General features: G+C 43.1%; 1 protein-coding gene across 1 annotated transcript; it reads right to left on the bottom strand.

The window, feature by feature from the left end:
* Window positions 1-2,787: 2,787 nt before the first annotated feature.
* MAPK1IP1L (mitogen-activated protein kinase 1 interacting protein 1 like) lies at window positions 2,788-14,489 on the bottom strand. The gene is made up of 4 exons (XM_045016432.1): window positions 14,378-14,489; window positions 6,634-6,661; window positions 5,364-6,077; window positions 2,788-4,587 (listed from the first exon to the last, which is right to left on the bottom strand). Exons 2-4 carry the CDS (start codon window positions 6,655-6,657, stop codon window positions 4,576-4,578), a joined length of 750 nt encoding a protein of 249 aa, XP_044872367.1. The 5' UTR covers window positions 6,658-6,661; window positions 14,378-14,489; the 3' UTR covers window positions 2,788-4,575.
* Between the last annotated feature and the right edge of the window lie 1,688 nt (window positions 14,490-16,177).

Below are 16,177 nucleotides of genomic sequence, written 5' to 3'. Positions count from 1 at the left end.
TCATTGAGTGATCCATCCCCTATCACCCATTCCCAACTTCTGGCAATCAGAGGCTAGGAACACCATCCCTGTTCATCCTGGCTAATAGCCATTGATGTATCCTCCATGAATTTACCTAGTTCTTTTTTGAATCTTGTTATAGTCTTGGCCTTCACAACATCTTCTAACAGAGTTCCACACGTTGACTGTGCGTTGTGTGAAGAAATACTTCCTTGTGTTTGTTTTAAACCTGCTGCCTATTAATTTCATTTGGTGACCCATTAATTCTTGTGTTATGAGTAAACAACACTTCTGTATTTACTTTCTCCGTACCAGTCATGATTTTATAGACCTCTATCATATCCCCTTAGTCATCTCTTTTCCAAGCTGAAATGTCCCAGTCTTATTAATCTCTCCTCATATGGCAGCTGTTTCATACCCCTAATAATTTTTGTTGCTCTTTTCCAAACCTTTTCCCAATTCCAATACATCTTTTTTGAGATGTGGCAACCACATCTGCAGTATTCAAGATGTGGGCATATCATGGCTTTAGATAGAGGCAATATAATATTTTCTGTCTTATCTATCCCTTTCTTAATGGCTCCCAACATTCTGTTCACTTTTTTTTTTGACTGCTGCTGTACATTGAGTGGATGTTTTCAGAGAATTCTCCACAATGACTCCAAGATCTTTTTTTTGAGTGGTGACAGCTAATTTAGACCCTATCATTTTATATGTATGGTTGGGATTATGTTTTTCAATGTGCATTACTTTGCATTTATCAACACTGAATTTAATCTGCCATTTTGTTGCCCAGTCACCCAGTTGTGAGAGATCCTTTTGTAGCTCTTCACAGTCTGCTCGGGACTTAACTATCTTGAGGAGTTTTGTACCATCTTCAAATTTTGCCACCTGTTTACCCCTTTTTCCAGATGATTTATGAATATATTGAATAGGACTGGTCCTAGTACAGACCCTTGGGGGACAGCACTATTTACCTCTCTCCATTCTGAAAACTGACCATTGATTCCCATCCCTTGTTTCCTATCTTTAACCAGTTACCAATCCATGGGTACGTCTTCACTACCCGCCGTATCAGCAGGTAGCAATCGATTTCTCGGGGATCGATATATCGCGTCTCATCTAGACGCGATATATCGATCCCCGAACGCGCTCCTGTCGACTCCGTAACTCCACCAACCCGAACGGTGGTAGCGGAGTCGACATGGAGAGCCGCGGACATCGATCCCGCGCCGTGAGGACGGTAGGTAATTCGATATAAGATACTTCGACTTCAGCTACGTTATTCACGTAGCTGAAGTTGCGTATCTTATATCGATTTTCCCCCGTAGTGTAGACCTGCCCCATGAGAGGACCTTCCCTCTTATCCCATGACAGCTTACTTTGCTTAAGAGCCTTTGGTGAGGGATCTTGTCCAAGGTTTTCTAAAAATCTAAGTACACTATATCCACTGGATCCTCCTTGTTCACATGCTTGTTGACCCCCCTCAAAGAATTCTAGCAGATTAGTGAGGAATGATTTTCCTTTATAAAAACCATGTTGACTCTTCCCCAACAAATTATGTTCATCTCTGTCTCTGACAATTTTGTTCTTTACTATAGTTTCAAACAGTTCGCCTAGTACTGAAGTCAGGCTTACCAGCCTGTAATTGCCAGGATCACCTCTGGAGCCCTTTTTAAAAATTCCTCACTCACAAAAGTCCCGTTTTTGCTATTCAGAATCAATATGAAAACTGTGCTTTGAAGTGTCACAAAAGTGGGTAAAAACAGGAATTGAAAGACAGAAAAACATCAGTCTTGAAAATACGTTTAATGTCTAATCTTATACAAAAGTGACAGCATTTTCAAAAAATATCAAATCCTGTATTTATAGCTTTTCACTATCATACAGCAATATTTGCCTCATCTAAAGAAAATACAGCAGCAGGTGATAGTCTATACTTTAAAGATGTGATTGCTTATATTTCATATTGTAAACAAATGCAGTAGGCCAATCTCAAAGCACAAGTCAAAACAAACTTCTCAGCAATTTAACTTAAATGATGCATAGAAATGTACAAATTCCATTGCAAAAGCTTCAGGCCAGAAGTTGCTCACACTTGACATTACACGTGATAAAGTTACTACACAGCATATAGTGACAACTTGAGTTTTTACACAATACATTAACAGATAAACCCTTTCACTGCTATGCAAGGACCCTTGCTCACAAAACAAAGGGGATATGAAACAGTTTTCTTGACTTCAAGAAATATGAATATACATTGAGTGTCCCATATGTATCTGAATTTTAGCCTAACCTTTCCAGTAATAAATCCTGCCTATTCCAGGAAGAACCCAGACATTTATTTACTTTTGGAAAACCCCATTTAAAAAATATTTTGATATGTTAACTTTGCATTTTCTACATCTGGCCCCTTCCCCTGCAAACAGATCCAGACCAGTGCACGTTCAACCCACATTGTGACTATAGGATCAATTCTTTTAAATAATTTATGTTTTCCTAGATCAATTTACAGACTAAGGCCGCACATGTCAAATGCACTTGACCAGATGCAACAAAGCATGTTTGCTATAGTCACGTGCAGAAGTCGTATCAGTCTTGGAGAAATTTAAGTCAATTCAACAATGAATTTTTGAAGTCTACATTCTATGGGAATAGCATTCTACACTTAATTTAGGAAATATCCTATTTAAAAATATTTCTTCTGGTTCTGATTTCCAGTGTTCAAAGATACTATGAATTATGTTGAATATTAGGGACAAATCTTAATTTGTTGTGTTCAGTTCAACAAATCTTAATTTGTTGTGTTCAGTTCCACTATCGTCTTCCTAGTACAAAAACACACCTACCTTGGCTATTTATTAGACCTCATGTCAATATGCTAGAGTGGCCACAGCTCCTTCACAGACTGCACTATTCTGTAAAATTTATTTCAGGGTTCTTGCAACTGCCATGGAGACTATGGCTATGTATCCAACATCACTACCAGGCCAGTCAGTTTATTTTTTAAAAGTCCACTACTCTGTGCATGCAAAAGTCCATAGTAAGGGAGGGAAGAGAAAGTTATTTTGATTTCACAGTTCCACTATGAAAAGGGATTTCCTAATGAGCTCTGATGGATGATTTACTAATCCATCAGTATTACTAATTCAGTTTTTTAATTCCACCAACAGAGGCTAAATTAAGATTTCCCAGGTTGGGATAAAATAAATTCTGCAGGGTCACAGAAAGTCTAGGTAATCAAAGTACCATAATAATTAAAAAAAGCCCAAGTCTCAGAGAAGAATGTGTCTTGGTAATGCAAAACTACTAGCATGATAATTCCATAAAGATTCTCAGTCAGGAGAATGAAACTGATAGCAGTGACCCTTCCGATGAAAGGCAGCTACACAGAATTCTAGTCATTCAATTAAAACCAAATCAGATCATGTCATTCAGCGAGGTACAACATACATCTAGCTATGAACAAAGGGACTACCCAATTACTATGTTCAATGGAGCTCTCACATAAGACTGGCTCATTTTCAAACTATGGCAGAAGGGAGATGGATTCTAAGGATCTATCTAGGCGATAGGACTATGTGGAAGGCCAAAAGCAGCTTTTTCCAACTGGACTACTTTAAACTCAGGCTTAATTTCCAAGGATGCTGAATAAAAGTTCTGCAGAGTTTACACAGCTTGGCCGCAAAGCCAAGTTTCAGATGGACAGAACCCAAGTTAAGAGACAGGATTATCTCCCAGTGGGAATCAGTTTATCTTCATGTAGAGAACAAGCCAAACTTCCAGTCACCACTACTAACTTTGGGCCGGCAAAAATTATGCCCTCATTTTCATGCACAAACCTCACATTTGTGAATTTAAATTAATTGAACTGCACACCCAGCTACTTGATTTGCACATAAATGCCTGTTTGCGAATGTGAACAGGTGTGCCTACAAGTTAGACTAAGTACTTTGGCCTATGACCGCTTCGCTGTAGTCCCAGAATGAGAGAAATTGTGCTTGAGTGTATATTTATATAAATGCTGAGAACACCTTCAAATTCACATGCTCCATTTCTCTTTAGTATGTTGAATTACTGTAGCATGTTTAAAATATTAAGAGATTTCACAAAGAAATCTCAAAATACATTGTTTTTACTGATATCCTGGAATAACCTGAAAATAGACAAAATATGACTATCCATTCATTTAGTGACCCCCACAAGTCTGGTATCAAAATTTAAACATTAAATGTCAGTGAATGCTTTAACTTTTCAGCAAGACTGTAGGCCTGATCCTGTAATCCTTACTCACATGGCAATTCCCTTTTTCCCCCAAAGGAAGCTCTGCCTTGAGTAAGAACCACCGGACTTGACTTTGTCTGCTCATCCTAATTCACTTTAATAAACCAAAAAGATGCCAGTATATGAGCAAGTTAAATTTATGCAGATTGCTCCTTCATACCTCAGAAGTACATACAAGAGGTGAGTACTCTTCACAATTCCAAAAGTTACTGAAACAAAATTTTTTAAAATCTCTGTAAATAGTGGATGAAGGTGGAAAGCTACAGTACTTTGTTGCCCAGCATGAATTCAACGGTAAGGCTGTAAAAATTAAAAAATGAAATTCAAGGTCAATTTATGGCTTTAGCAAGACAATACATCCTCAAATCAGCACTAAGCAAATGTCTCAATGAAAGGCAAGGACAAATTTAAGTGTACAAGTCAATTGTTACTATGGTGGTTTGTTTTGTTTTTTTACCGGTAGTTCTACAATCTAAGGCTATGTCTACACTAGAGAGCTCTCCAGTTAGCATAATTAAACCACCGCCAATGAGCTGTGTCAGTGGGAGAGCATCTCCTGCCAACATAGCACTGTCCACACCAGTGCTTATGTCAGTGAAACTTATGTCAGTCAGGGGGGTGTTTTTTCCCCCACACCCGATTGACATAAGTTTTACCCACAAAAGTGCTAGAGAGGACATCACCTTTGATTCTAGTCTCTATACAAATAATTCCTTCCATTCTCTCGTTTAAGCAAGGGGTTCTAGCTGCATGTTCATGCTTAGAAAAGCAATCAAAGCAATGCCTAAAATGGAAGTATTTTTGACAGGCCAATAAAATACAACCCTAAAGACTACTGTCATACTTCTCAGGCTTAATAGTATTTCAAATCTGAGTTAACTGCCTAAACTGAGCATTCCCATACTTTTTAACTCCACTAGGCTGCTAATTTCCCATTAAACTGTTGCCTGGAAAATACACATAACAGTTCTAACAGTCCATACCATTTTATTAAGTGGTCTTTCCACTGCCCAACATCAGCACTTGTGTGTGATGAATTTTGGAATTGTTCAACACAGTACAATTTAAATACTCACATGGTGACCACCAGGCATTGATGGAGTACCAGCAGGACCAGATGGCACTTGAAAAGGATTAGGGGGTGTAGGATATAGTCCTGGAGCTGGATATGATCCCGTGGGTGGAGGAAATGGACCAGGTGGTGAAGGTCCCCATGTTCCAGGTGGGACAGTACCCCACGGTACTGTAGGTGCAGCCCCGGGTGTCTGGGTAGGAGTGGCATATGGCCCAGGGGGTGGATATGGCATACTAGGTGCAGGATATTGCCCTCCCATTGTTGCTCCCCATGCTCCAGAAGGCATAGATCCCCATGGCCCAACAGAAGCCGGAGGTGCAGCTGGCTCTGTTGGACCACCATATGGTCTTGGAAGCTCTGGAAAGGGCATATTTGGTGGAGGATATTGCCCTGGTGGGACAGGACCTGGCACAGATGGGGGTGGATATGGACCACCAGGAGGAGGGCAAGAGGGTCCAGTAGGAGGTGGAGGAAATGGAGCAGGCGGTCCAGGTGGCATTGAAGGATACATTCCTGTTGGGGGAGGTCCAAATGGCACACTGGAGGCGGTTGTACTTGGTGGCAATCCAGATGGCCCCGTAGGTGGCGCACTTGGGGTGTTCCAAGGATTGGAAGCTGGCCAGCCTTGCGCTGGCTGACCAGTTTGTTGACCAGATTTTGTATTGCTCACTTTGGAGGTTTTAGCAGGGGAATGATCCGGTAAAGCATCTGCCAACTAGAAAATAGAGCGCCAGTGAGACTGCAAACTGCCTACTATTGTAATCACTAACTGTGCACGGCAATCCATTACATTTACAAATTATGTACATCATCGTTAGTAAAGCTATATTAGCTCCTGCATGGTTGTGCTTAATTTCATATAGCTTCTCTCTTCAGAATAGCTTCACTTTAGAATAGAAGTTAAGAGGTATTCGGTTTTATAGCTATAGCACGTCAGAAGACAAAAGGAGAGCTACCATATGTGACAATAAGAAAACTTTTCAGTGCAAATCCAGAGGGAAGGGTCTTTAAGCATCTTCTACATAACTACTTTGAAGGCAGCATGTTGGAATTACATTTCAATACTAATCTCAGACCTGAAAGTCTCAAGGAGACCATCTGACAGTTTAGTACATTTAGCCCTCTGGATTGCTCTACTCATTCCAGAGCCAATACCACAACTGCAGCACCAGAAGAATCACCTCCCTATTTTTTCTTAAATAATTGTCTGGAATTCAGAATGAAGTTGCTTGGCCAAGCGATTTTTAAGGGGAAAAAAAATGATTACTTACCGAAAAGTCATCAGCTCCAGACATTTTACTGGAAAAAAATAAAAATAAAAATCAAGTTAGTTGAAAGCAATTCTCAAAGTGTTTCAGGCAGGAGCTTGTAAGGAAGCTAATTCCTGCCTATTTGTCTAGGTTCAGTGCACACAGCAGTTCTACTCTACTAGATGTCAGCGTTTCCCCAACCATGGCTTTGTTTTTAGGATTCAGAGCCGAACAGATATCCATCTGTTGCCAGAGCGGACTAAGGTGGTTCTCTCATGGGTGAAGAGACAGTTTTAGTAGGGCCTCTGTCTACATTACAGTTCCAGCACACCAGGGAGCCAGTCATAACATGGTAGATGGGACCTCTCTATCCTGTAACGGGACCATATAACCAGAGCTTAAAAATTGCATGTGCTTATGGCAAGTTGGAAGCTGCCCCAGGCAACTGCCCTCAGTTTCTGCAGAATCTAAACTCTCATTTTAAGTAGTATTAAATTTGTGAAGACAACCTTCAAAATGTGAACTGACTAAACAGATGCTGTTTTAGTGACTCTAAAGACAAACCATTCCATTGTCTACTGCTGCTCAGAACTTTCCCAAACGGCAGCAGGGTGAAAACTGACACATCTTGTCAGTTTTTACTGTTCCTATTTGAATTAAACCAGTTTCAGTCTGCTACTTGGGCAAATTGAGGGATGGCAAATCTTTGCCCTGGAGCTACTCATTGACGATACCCACAAACAGAGGAGGAGCAGAGTAGTGCAGATACTTTGTAGCAACCAGAAATCTTGAGGGATAGATTGGGTAGCAGATGGCCCTTCATCACTGTGGCCGGAAGGCGTAAAGTAGAGGTGCAAAAGTCTGTACTGCAGACCTGGCCTTTGTATCAATCTCTGGCTAGTAGATTTAATCTTCAGGCTATTAGATCTCCAATTAACTTCTAAGCCCTACGGTGCATAGATAGGCATGAGGTGGGCTGGAGGGACTGATGGACAGAGCTTAAGGCCAGAAGGGAGCATTTTATCATCTATTCTGGCCTGAAGAGAAGAGGAGATTTGTGAGGAAAGTAGGGAAAGTGTAAAGCTTTTCTAGGGCAGGAGTTAGAGTACAAAACATAATGGGAAGAGAGGAAACAGACCACAAATCCAGCTCAGGAATAGATACTCATGATTTATTATAGAAAAAAGACAAAGGACAGTGAATCCGGAAAGGGAAAGCATATTCGATTCATGCTGCTCACACCTTCCATCTGAGGAGAGATTACAAAGAAAATAATAGATTACAAAGATTGGGACTGTTCATCTTAGAAGAGATGAAAAAGGAGGGATATGACAGAGGTCTAGACAATCATGAATAGTATGAGAAAGTGAATAGGGAAGTGTTATTACCCATTTATATGACACAAGGGGTCACCCAATGAAATAGACAGCAGGGTTAAAACAAACAAAAGGAAGTACTTATTCGCGGAGTGCACAGTCAATCTCTGGAACTTGTTGCCATGTAATTTTAGAAAGGCCAAGAGTATAACTGGGTTCAAGAAAGAATTAAATAAGTTTGTGGAGGACAGGTCCATCAACGGCTATTAGCAAGATGGTCAGGGATGCAACCACATGACGCTAAGCCTCCAGCTGTCAGAGGCTGGGGCTGGATGACAGTGTATGGATCAATCTAAATTTCCCTGTTCTGTTCATTCCTTCCAAAGTATTTGGCACTGGCCACTGTCAGAGACAGGATACTGGGACAGATGGACCATTTGTTGGACCCAGTATGGTCATTATGCTTCAATTAAAATCTCAATAGGCAAAATGCCAGATCAATTTGTAAATGCCTCATTTGATTTTTTTTCTTGACACTCTTCATATATGCCTACAACTAGTTAGATGCAGTGGAGCTGTAGCCATGTTGGTTCCAGGATATTAGAGAGACAAGGTGGGTGAGGTAATATTTTTGATTGGACCAACTTCTGTTGGAGAGAGACCACTCTACCTTGAATGGTCCCTTAGAATACATGTTAACTATTTATGCTAAACAATCTTTTCCACCTTGTGTTTACCTATGATACTCTGAGTACCTTTCATATGCCTGAAGAAGAGCTGTGGCTCAAAAGCTGGTCTCTCTCACCAACAGAAGTTGGTTCAATAAAAGATATTACCTCTCCCACCTTGTCTCTACAGCTAGTTAGACTCAGAAGTGGAAAGTATTTTTATTCAGCAACATCCAATAATTCCATTTTAAAGTCACTGCTAGCCACGGGCTCAAAATTACATGGATTTGCAGCAAATAAGATGCTGACTTCATTTTATGAAAAAGGGGGTTAACAGTAAATGGAATCTCATTTTCCTGTTGAAACCAGCTATTTTGCTATACGTTTCCTAGAAAACCATTACACAAGTGCTATCACTTACAGAGAACAAAAATGAAGCCAATTAATTTAACAGACATGGTTTTTGTGCAAGAATTTGGGAGATGAAGTACTCTATTTCCAATGCTTCTTTTTGGGTATAAGGGGGAAAGGAGTTATGCTAGTTTAAGAGTTTGTCAGGGAGTGGGGATGATTACAGAACTGAAAGAAAGAAATAAAACCCAAGTCACACTTCCCTCCATTTGTGGCAAGACAAAGGAAATTCTGTCTTATAAAGACCCCTGCCTCTGGAAACACCCTCCCTGCCAGCTCCATGTCCTGCTCCAACAGATCCAGCAGCTCTGAGACACCAAGCCTCAGCAGCCTCCACCTACAGCAACAACAGGGTGAATCAGGAGAAGGGAGATGGAGCTGTCAGAATGGCCTGTGAAAAGATTCTGATCCTAGATGCCAACCACCTCCCTCTTCCCCCAGCATCCAGGGTAAGAAGAGGGCCTGCTAGATACTCCACTATTCCGATCCAGAGATGAAATGGGACAAATATTCCAGCAGCCTCCAATTCCATCCACCAGCCCCTCTTCCACAGCAGAAACCAACCACTGGACTACATACTCCTGAAGTCACAAGTAACATTTACACTGACTTTTCTGAATTATGAACTCTGCTCAAATCATGTCCAATCCTCCTGCTGCTCTCTCTCCCCACTACTCGGCTAACCCTAACATTCAGTGCTGGTGATCTATTAGTCATTCTTTTTCTATACTGCATGCTTTTCAAGAAGCCCTGCCACTTTTTCCAGTCCCCTGCCACACCAAATATATCATTCAGTCTGACCTGCACAATCATTCTTCGCTATAGGACTATAAATACATGTGGAGGAGATGCACTAACAATTAGGTCATTAACTAGCTACTGAGATTTGATAATCTCTGTCCTTGTGTCACCACAACTGGTCTTGAATAGGAAAAAGGGCTTTGTAGGATTTTTAAATTTTATCTGGAACTAACTACCAGCTATTTCCAAGACAGGCATAAGGAATGGCAGGGCAATTGCCATAAACACACATGGCCCTTGGTATCAATTATTTACAACTCAAGAGCCAAGTTTACTTCATCTTAAATCAAAATAAGAGTATTTCCTGTAGGAGACTGAATTATTTGGGCATGTAAATTTCTCAAAACTTCTTTTCATATTCCTTTTCCTTCCTGCTGGGATTTCTGTTTGTTGCCTCAGCACATTTTTATTCTTTCACTCTCTCTTAGCATTACATACCTTCTATTCTCAGATTCAGAGGGTTTAAGGACAGAAGGGACCATTAGATAAGGGCTGATCTATGCATCACAAGCCATTCATTTTCACTGTTACCCCTGTACTGAACCTAGTAACTTGGGGATGGCTTAAGCATATTCTCCAGAAATACGTCCATCCTTGATCTAAAGACATCACGAGATGGAGAATCCATCACCTCCTCTTGGTATTTCTGGCTTCAGCTTCCAGCCATTGGCTCTTGTTATGCCTCTCCACTAGATTAAAGAGCACCGTAGTACCTGATATTTTCTCTCCTTGAAGGTATTTACACACTAGTCAAGTCACCTTTTAATCTCCTTTTCAATCATCTAAACAGAACTGTTTATGTCTCTCACTGTAAGGCATTTTCTCTGGCCCTGAAATAATTTGTGGCTCTTTTCTGTACCCTCTTATTTTTCAATGTACTTTTAAGAAATGAATACCAGAGATGTACACAGTTTTCCACTATTAAGCCCTTTCCTGTTTATGCTCATCCTTGATACGTCACAAGAAATGCACAGAATTTTGGTGCAAGTTGTTTGCAGAAAGTCTAGAAGAGGATCCTGATAAATTGAGAGATGTGTTGGAGAGAGATGGGCTCAAAATAAACAGAGGAAAGAAAGTATATGGTATATAACTTCAGTAACATGAACACTGAAGAATTATCCTTGAAACTAGATGGGCAGACATTACTGAAAATGCAATGTTTCGAATATATGGTTTACAGAATCAGGGAAAATGAGGAAATACCTACACCGACAGGAGGGTTCGCATAGATAATCCACCTCCTGAGAGGTGGTAGCCAGGTCAAAGGAAGAATTCTTCTATCAACCTAGTGGTCTGTACATGGGGACTTAGGTCATCTTAACTATGCCACTCAGGGGTGTGGATTTTTCCACACCCTGGACCAACATAGCTAAATCGACCTAATTTTCTAGTGTAGGCCAAGCCTGAGTGTTAGGCAACAAAGAAGAAACATGAGCAAGTGATCTGTACCACAGAAAAGGAAATGTTGAGGTGAGTAAGTACTGTAAGGAGGAAAGGCCATGTGAAGAACATGTATGTTAGAGAGACTTGAAATAATACCCATAAATGAAAAAATTATGGTTTGGTCATGTAAAGCACAGTCCTGATAACTATGTGGGTAAGAGAGTCCAACAGATAAAGCATAAAGGAAAAACAGAGAAGCCAACCCAAAAAGTGGTGGGATGTCATAAACAGACAGGTTAGCATGTGGTGTGACAGAGGATTATGGCTAAGGCTATATTTTAGTAATGGGTATTTTTAGTAAAAGTCATGAACAGGTCACGGGCAATAAACGAAAATTCATAAGAACATACTGGGCCATACTGGGTCAGACCAAAGGTCCATCAAGCGCAGTATCCTGTCCTCTGACAGTGGCCAATGGCAGGTGCCCCAAAGGGAATGAACAGACAGGTTATCAAGTGATCCATGCCCTGTCACCCAATCGCAGCTTCTGGCAAACAGTGGCTAGGGACACCATTCCTGCCCATCCTGGCTAACAGCCAATGATGGACCTATCTTCCATGAATCTATCTGGCTCCCTTTTGAACCCTGTTATAGCATTGGCCTTCACAACACCTCTGGCAAGGAGTTCCAGAGGTTGACAGTGCGTTGCGTGAAAAAAATACTTTCTTGTGTTTTGTTTTTAAACCTGCTACCTACTAATTTCATTTGGTGGCCCCTTGTTCTTGTATTATGAGGAGTAAATAATACTTCCTTATTTACTTTCTCTATACCACTCATGATTTTATAGACCTCCATCATATCCCCTCTTAGTCACCTCTTTTCCAAGCTGAAAAGTCCCAGTCTTATTAATTTCTCCTCATATGGAAGCCGTTCTATACTCCTAATCATTTTTGTTGACTGTCCATGACTTGTACTATATGCCCCTAACTAAAACTTGGGTGCTGGGGAGGTGGGGGGCGGGGAGAATGGGGGGAGGAGGAGAAGAGGTGGGTTAGCAGGCTCCCTACCCAGCTCCCTGAAAGCAGTGACATGTCTGGGAACTGCAGCCAATGGGAGCTGTGGGGGCGGTACCTGCAGGCAGAGGCAGCGTGCAGAGCCACCTGGCCAAGCCTCCGCCTAGGAGCTGAGGGAGGGACATGTCACTGCTTCCAGGAGCCCCCGCAGGTAAGCGCTGCCTAGAGCCCTCAACGCACCCTAACTCAACCCCCTGCCTCAGCCCAGAGCCCCCTTCCACATGCAAACTCCTGCTACTGCTGGTGTGGGGGGGAAGTGCGGTGGCCTGAGACCGCCCCCAGCCAGCAGCGGCTGAGGCGGCTGGCCCAGGGGCTGCCCGAGCTGCTCATGCGGCCCCCAGGCCAGCCACTGCAGAAGTCACGGAGGTCATGGAAAGTCATGGAATCTGTGACTTCCATGAGAGATTCATAGCCTTAATTACAGCATCAGAGAATTTGGAGGAAGAGGATTTGAGGTGCTGTCCACATTTGATGGGATTAACACATGGAATAGGATGACTATGTATACAGAGGTAAAATCACCTCCATACTGCCACACCACTGTACTGGGAGCTCATATACAGGTGCTTGTCCACTAAGACACCTTAAATCCTTTTAAAGTCACAGCTTTCCAGACTTCAGACTCCCCTATTCTACAGGTATGGCCTGCATTCCTTATTCCTAGATGTACAACTCCGCATACAGATGTATTGAAACCCATTTTGTTTGAACAGGCAGAGGCTCTCAAGTGACAAATCACACTGTATGATTATTCAGTGCTCATTATTTACCACTTTGCCAATCTGCAAATTTTATCAGTGTGACTTCCAAATCATTGAGAGAAATGTTACTGTGTCAGGCCTAGTCCCAAACCCAGCAGAACCCCACTAATCTATGATCAATTTTGTCAGTGGGGAATCTTCCAGTCTGTGAATTAGCCAATTAATCTATTTAACTTGTACATAATATTGCATGTTAATTCTAAAATCAGAATGTCATGCGATACTAACTCAAACAGCTCAACTTACAAAAGTTTAAGTATTACATCTCACATGATCTGACCTAAAGGCATACTGAAAGGAAATAGGCTTGCCAAAGGCTTTCTTCAATGAGGTGTCCTTGTGCCCGAGTTTATATACATTTTAATAAGCATTTATAAACTTAATGGATGCTTTTTTCCAAGACAATAAAAAAACACAGTATTTTTTGTACTATTACACTATATATATAGCCGAACAAAGTTTAGACTGAACCTCTTTGCTTTTTACATGCTGTGTAAGAACACAGCACTAATTAGTATAAATGCTATTTTTATGATCAGCTACTAAGCAACAAATCAACTGGTTACCAAAACGCCCCGTGATGTAATACAGCATGCTGCCGCATTAACTGAATTCCTTTGTGCAATATTTCATGTCATCCCAAGGGTGGCATTCGTTTAATGCCACTTTGCTGTGCGCACAAATAGCAGCTTTGATGGATGACTCTGTCTGTATAGGTTGCATATGGTGTTTGTACTTTGAGGCACCTCCTTTTTATAGGACTTGGAGTGGGATAAATTGCACCTAGCAGGAGGCAATAACTAGGTGAGCAACCTCTAGTGTACGGAACGGTGGTGTGGCTTGTCCCCTAGGCAAGAGCGACACAGGTACGTTGGAACACGGTTCGCATGACACATCCACACCCACACCCTGCCAGGGCTTCGCGGCGGCTTCCAATACAAGCGAACAAACCCTCCCCCCCCCCCCCCGCGTTAAAAATAAATCCCCAGGTCACCTCACGTGCAGGGCCGGGAGACCAGACGCTGCTCCCCATCCCCAGGCACAATCCTCCCTCCCCCACCCCCGGGGCATGACCCCGGGCCAGAGGATCAGAGCCACAGAGGCCACAGCTAGGATCTGTGAGAACCGGCCCTACGGAGCCTCCCCCGCCTCGGGCCCCTCAGCCCACCCCCGCCTCGGGCCCCTCAGCCCGGCCTGCCGCGGCGTCCCCAGCCGGCGCCCGCCCCCTCAGCCCACCGGCCACCCCCGCCTCGGGCCCCTTCGGCTCCAGGTCCCGCCGCACCCGAGGCCGCGGCCCGGCCGGAGCCCGCCAGGCGCGCGCGCGCGCGGCCCGGGGTCAGCGCCCGCCCTACCTGCGAGGGGAACCGCGCGCCGCAGAGCGAGGGCAGGAGGGAGGAAGCCGGCCCAGCAGCAGCACCGCGACCCAGCCTCGCACGCGGAAGCGGAAGTGCGTCTCTTCCCCCCCCCGACCCCGACCGGAAGGTCACGTCCGCTAGCCCCGCCCCTTCCCGACAGAGGCGCGATCGGACCCCGCCCCCTCACCCCGAAAGGCGGGTCACGTGATAAAGACCCCGCCCGCGGCCCGAAGCACGAGCGGCCTTTCCGGGCTCGAGATGGACCACGTGACACCTTCCAGCCTCCTCCCCTCCCCCAGGGTCCCTCCCTGCTCCACTGCCGATTTTTGAGGGCGCCACAGCGGCCCCTAGGGGAAGGCACGAGAGGTGCAGCTGTGAGGGGCAGAGCCGGTGAAGAAGGCGAGAGAATCCCATGCTTGGGCCATTCACAAATAACAATAGCGCACTGACTAGTCAGGTTGCTCATAGAAATAACCCCCTGCAAGAAGCCAAGGAAAACACACATAAAATATCAACAGCCTAATGCGAAATAATAAGTCACATGATGAAACAAACAATGAAACAGCAGCTCTCAGGGAAGGAAAACAAACACAACCCCACCACCAGGAATCAGAAATTGAAAAATTCTGACTTAACCCCCCAAATGCTGGGGATTTGCTTAATACAAGAAGAATACAATGGGGTGGGGAGTTAGCTATTTGAAGAAAACCTGAATATTTTGGTCAAAAATATTTTTTTTCATAAAATGCTTCATTTTTATGAAGTAACAAAGAGTCCTGTGGCACTTTATAGACTAACAGATGTATTGGAGCATGAGCTTTCATGGGTGAATACCCACTTCGTCAGATGAATGTAGTGGAAATTTCCAGAGGTAGGTATAAATATGCAGGCAAGAATCAGTCTAGAGATAAGGAGGTCAGTTCAATCAGGAAGGATCAGGCCCTCTTGCAGCAGTTCAGGTGTGAACACCAAAGGAGGAGAAACTGCTTTTGTAGTTGGCTAGCCATTCACAGTCTTTGTTTAATCCTGAGCTGATGGTGTCAAATTTGCGGATGAACTGAAGCTCAGCAGTTTCTCTTTGAAGTCTAGTCCTGAAGTTTTTTTGCTGCAGGATGGCTACCTTTAAATCTGCTATTGTGTGTCCAGGGAGATTGAAGTATTCTCCTACAGGTTTTTGTATATTGCCATTCTGAATGTCTGACTTGTGTCTATTTATCCTTTTACTTAGGGACTGTCCAGTTTGGCCAATGTACATAGCAGAAGGGCATTGCTGGCACATGATGGCGTGTATTACATTGGTGGACGTGAATGAACAGATGATGTTGTGACTGATCTGGTTAGGTCCTGTGATGGTGTTGCTGGTATAGATATGTGGGCAGAGTTGGTATCGAGGTTTGTTGCATGGATTGGTTCCTGAGTTAGAGTTACTATGGTGCGGTGTGTGGCTGCTGGTAAGAATATGCTTAAGGTTGGCGGGTTGTCTGTGGGCAAGGACTGGCTTGCCTCTCAAGGCCTATGAAAGCAAGGGATTGTTGTCCAGGATGGGTTGTAGATCACTGATTATGCATTGGAGAGGTTTTAACTGAGGACTGTAGGTGAAGTTCTGTTGGTTTCTTTCTTGGGCTTGTCTTGCAGCAGGAGGCTTCTGGGTACACTTCTGGCTCTGTTGATTTGTTTCCTTAGTTCCTCGTGCGAGTATCGTAGTTTTGAGAACGCTTGGTGAAGATCTTGTAGATCTTCATTTTTTATGAAACCCTAATTTTTATTTATTTTTTTTATCAGAAAAGTGTAAAGCAG

The sequence above is a fragment of the Mauremys mutica genome, chromosome 4, assembly GCF_020497125.1.
Source record: "Mauremys mutica isolate MM-2020 ecotype Southern chromosome 4, ASM2049712v1, whole genome shotgun sequence".
Lineage (NCBI taxonomy): Eukaryota > Metazoa > Chordata > Testudines > Geoemydidae > Mauremys > Mauremys mutica.
Note: the sequence above shows the minus strand (reverse complement) of the source record. Positions and strands in the feature narration are given on the sequence as shown.

Excerpts from the sequence above, each read along its gene's own strand:
- MAPK1IP1L (XM_045016432.1), bottom strand. The coding sequence starts at position 6,657 with ATGTCTGGAGCTGATGACTTTTCG. Across the intron at positions 6,078-6,633 it reads CTGGAGCTGATGACTTTTCG|TTGGCAGATGCTTTACCGGA; the intron begins GTAAGTAATCAT and ends TCTATTTTCTAG.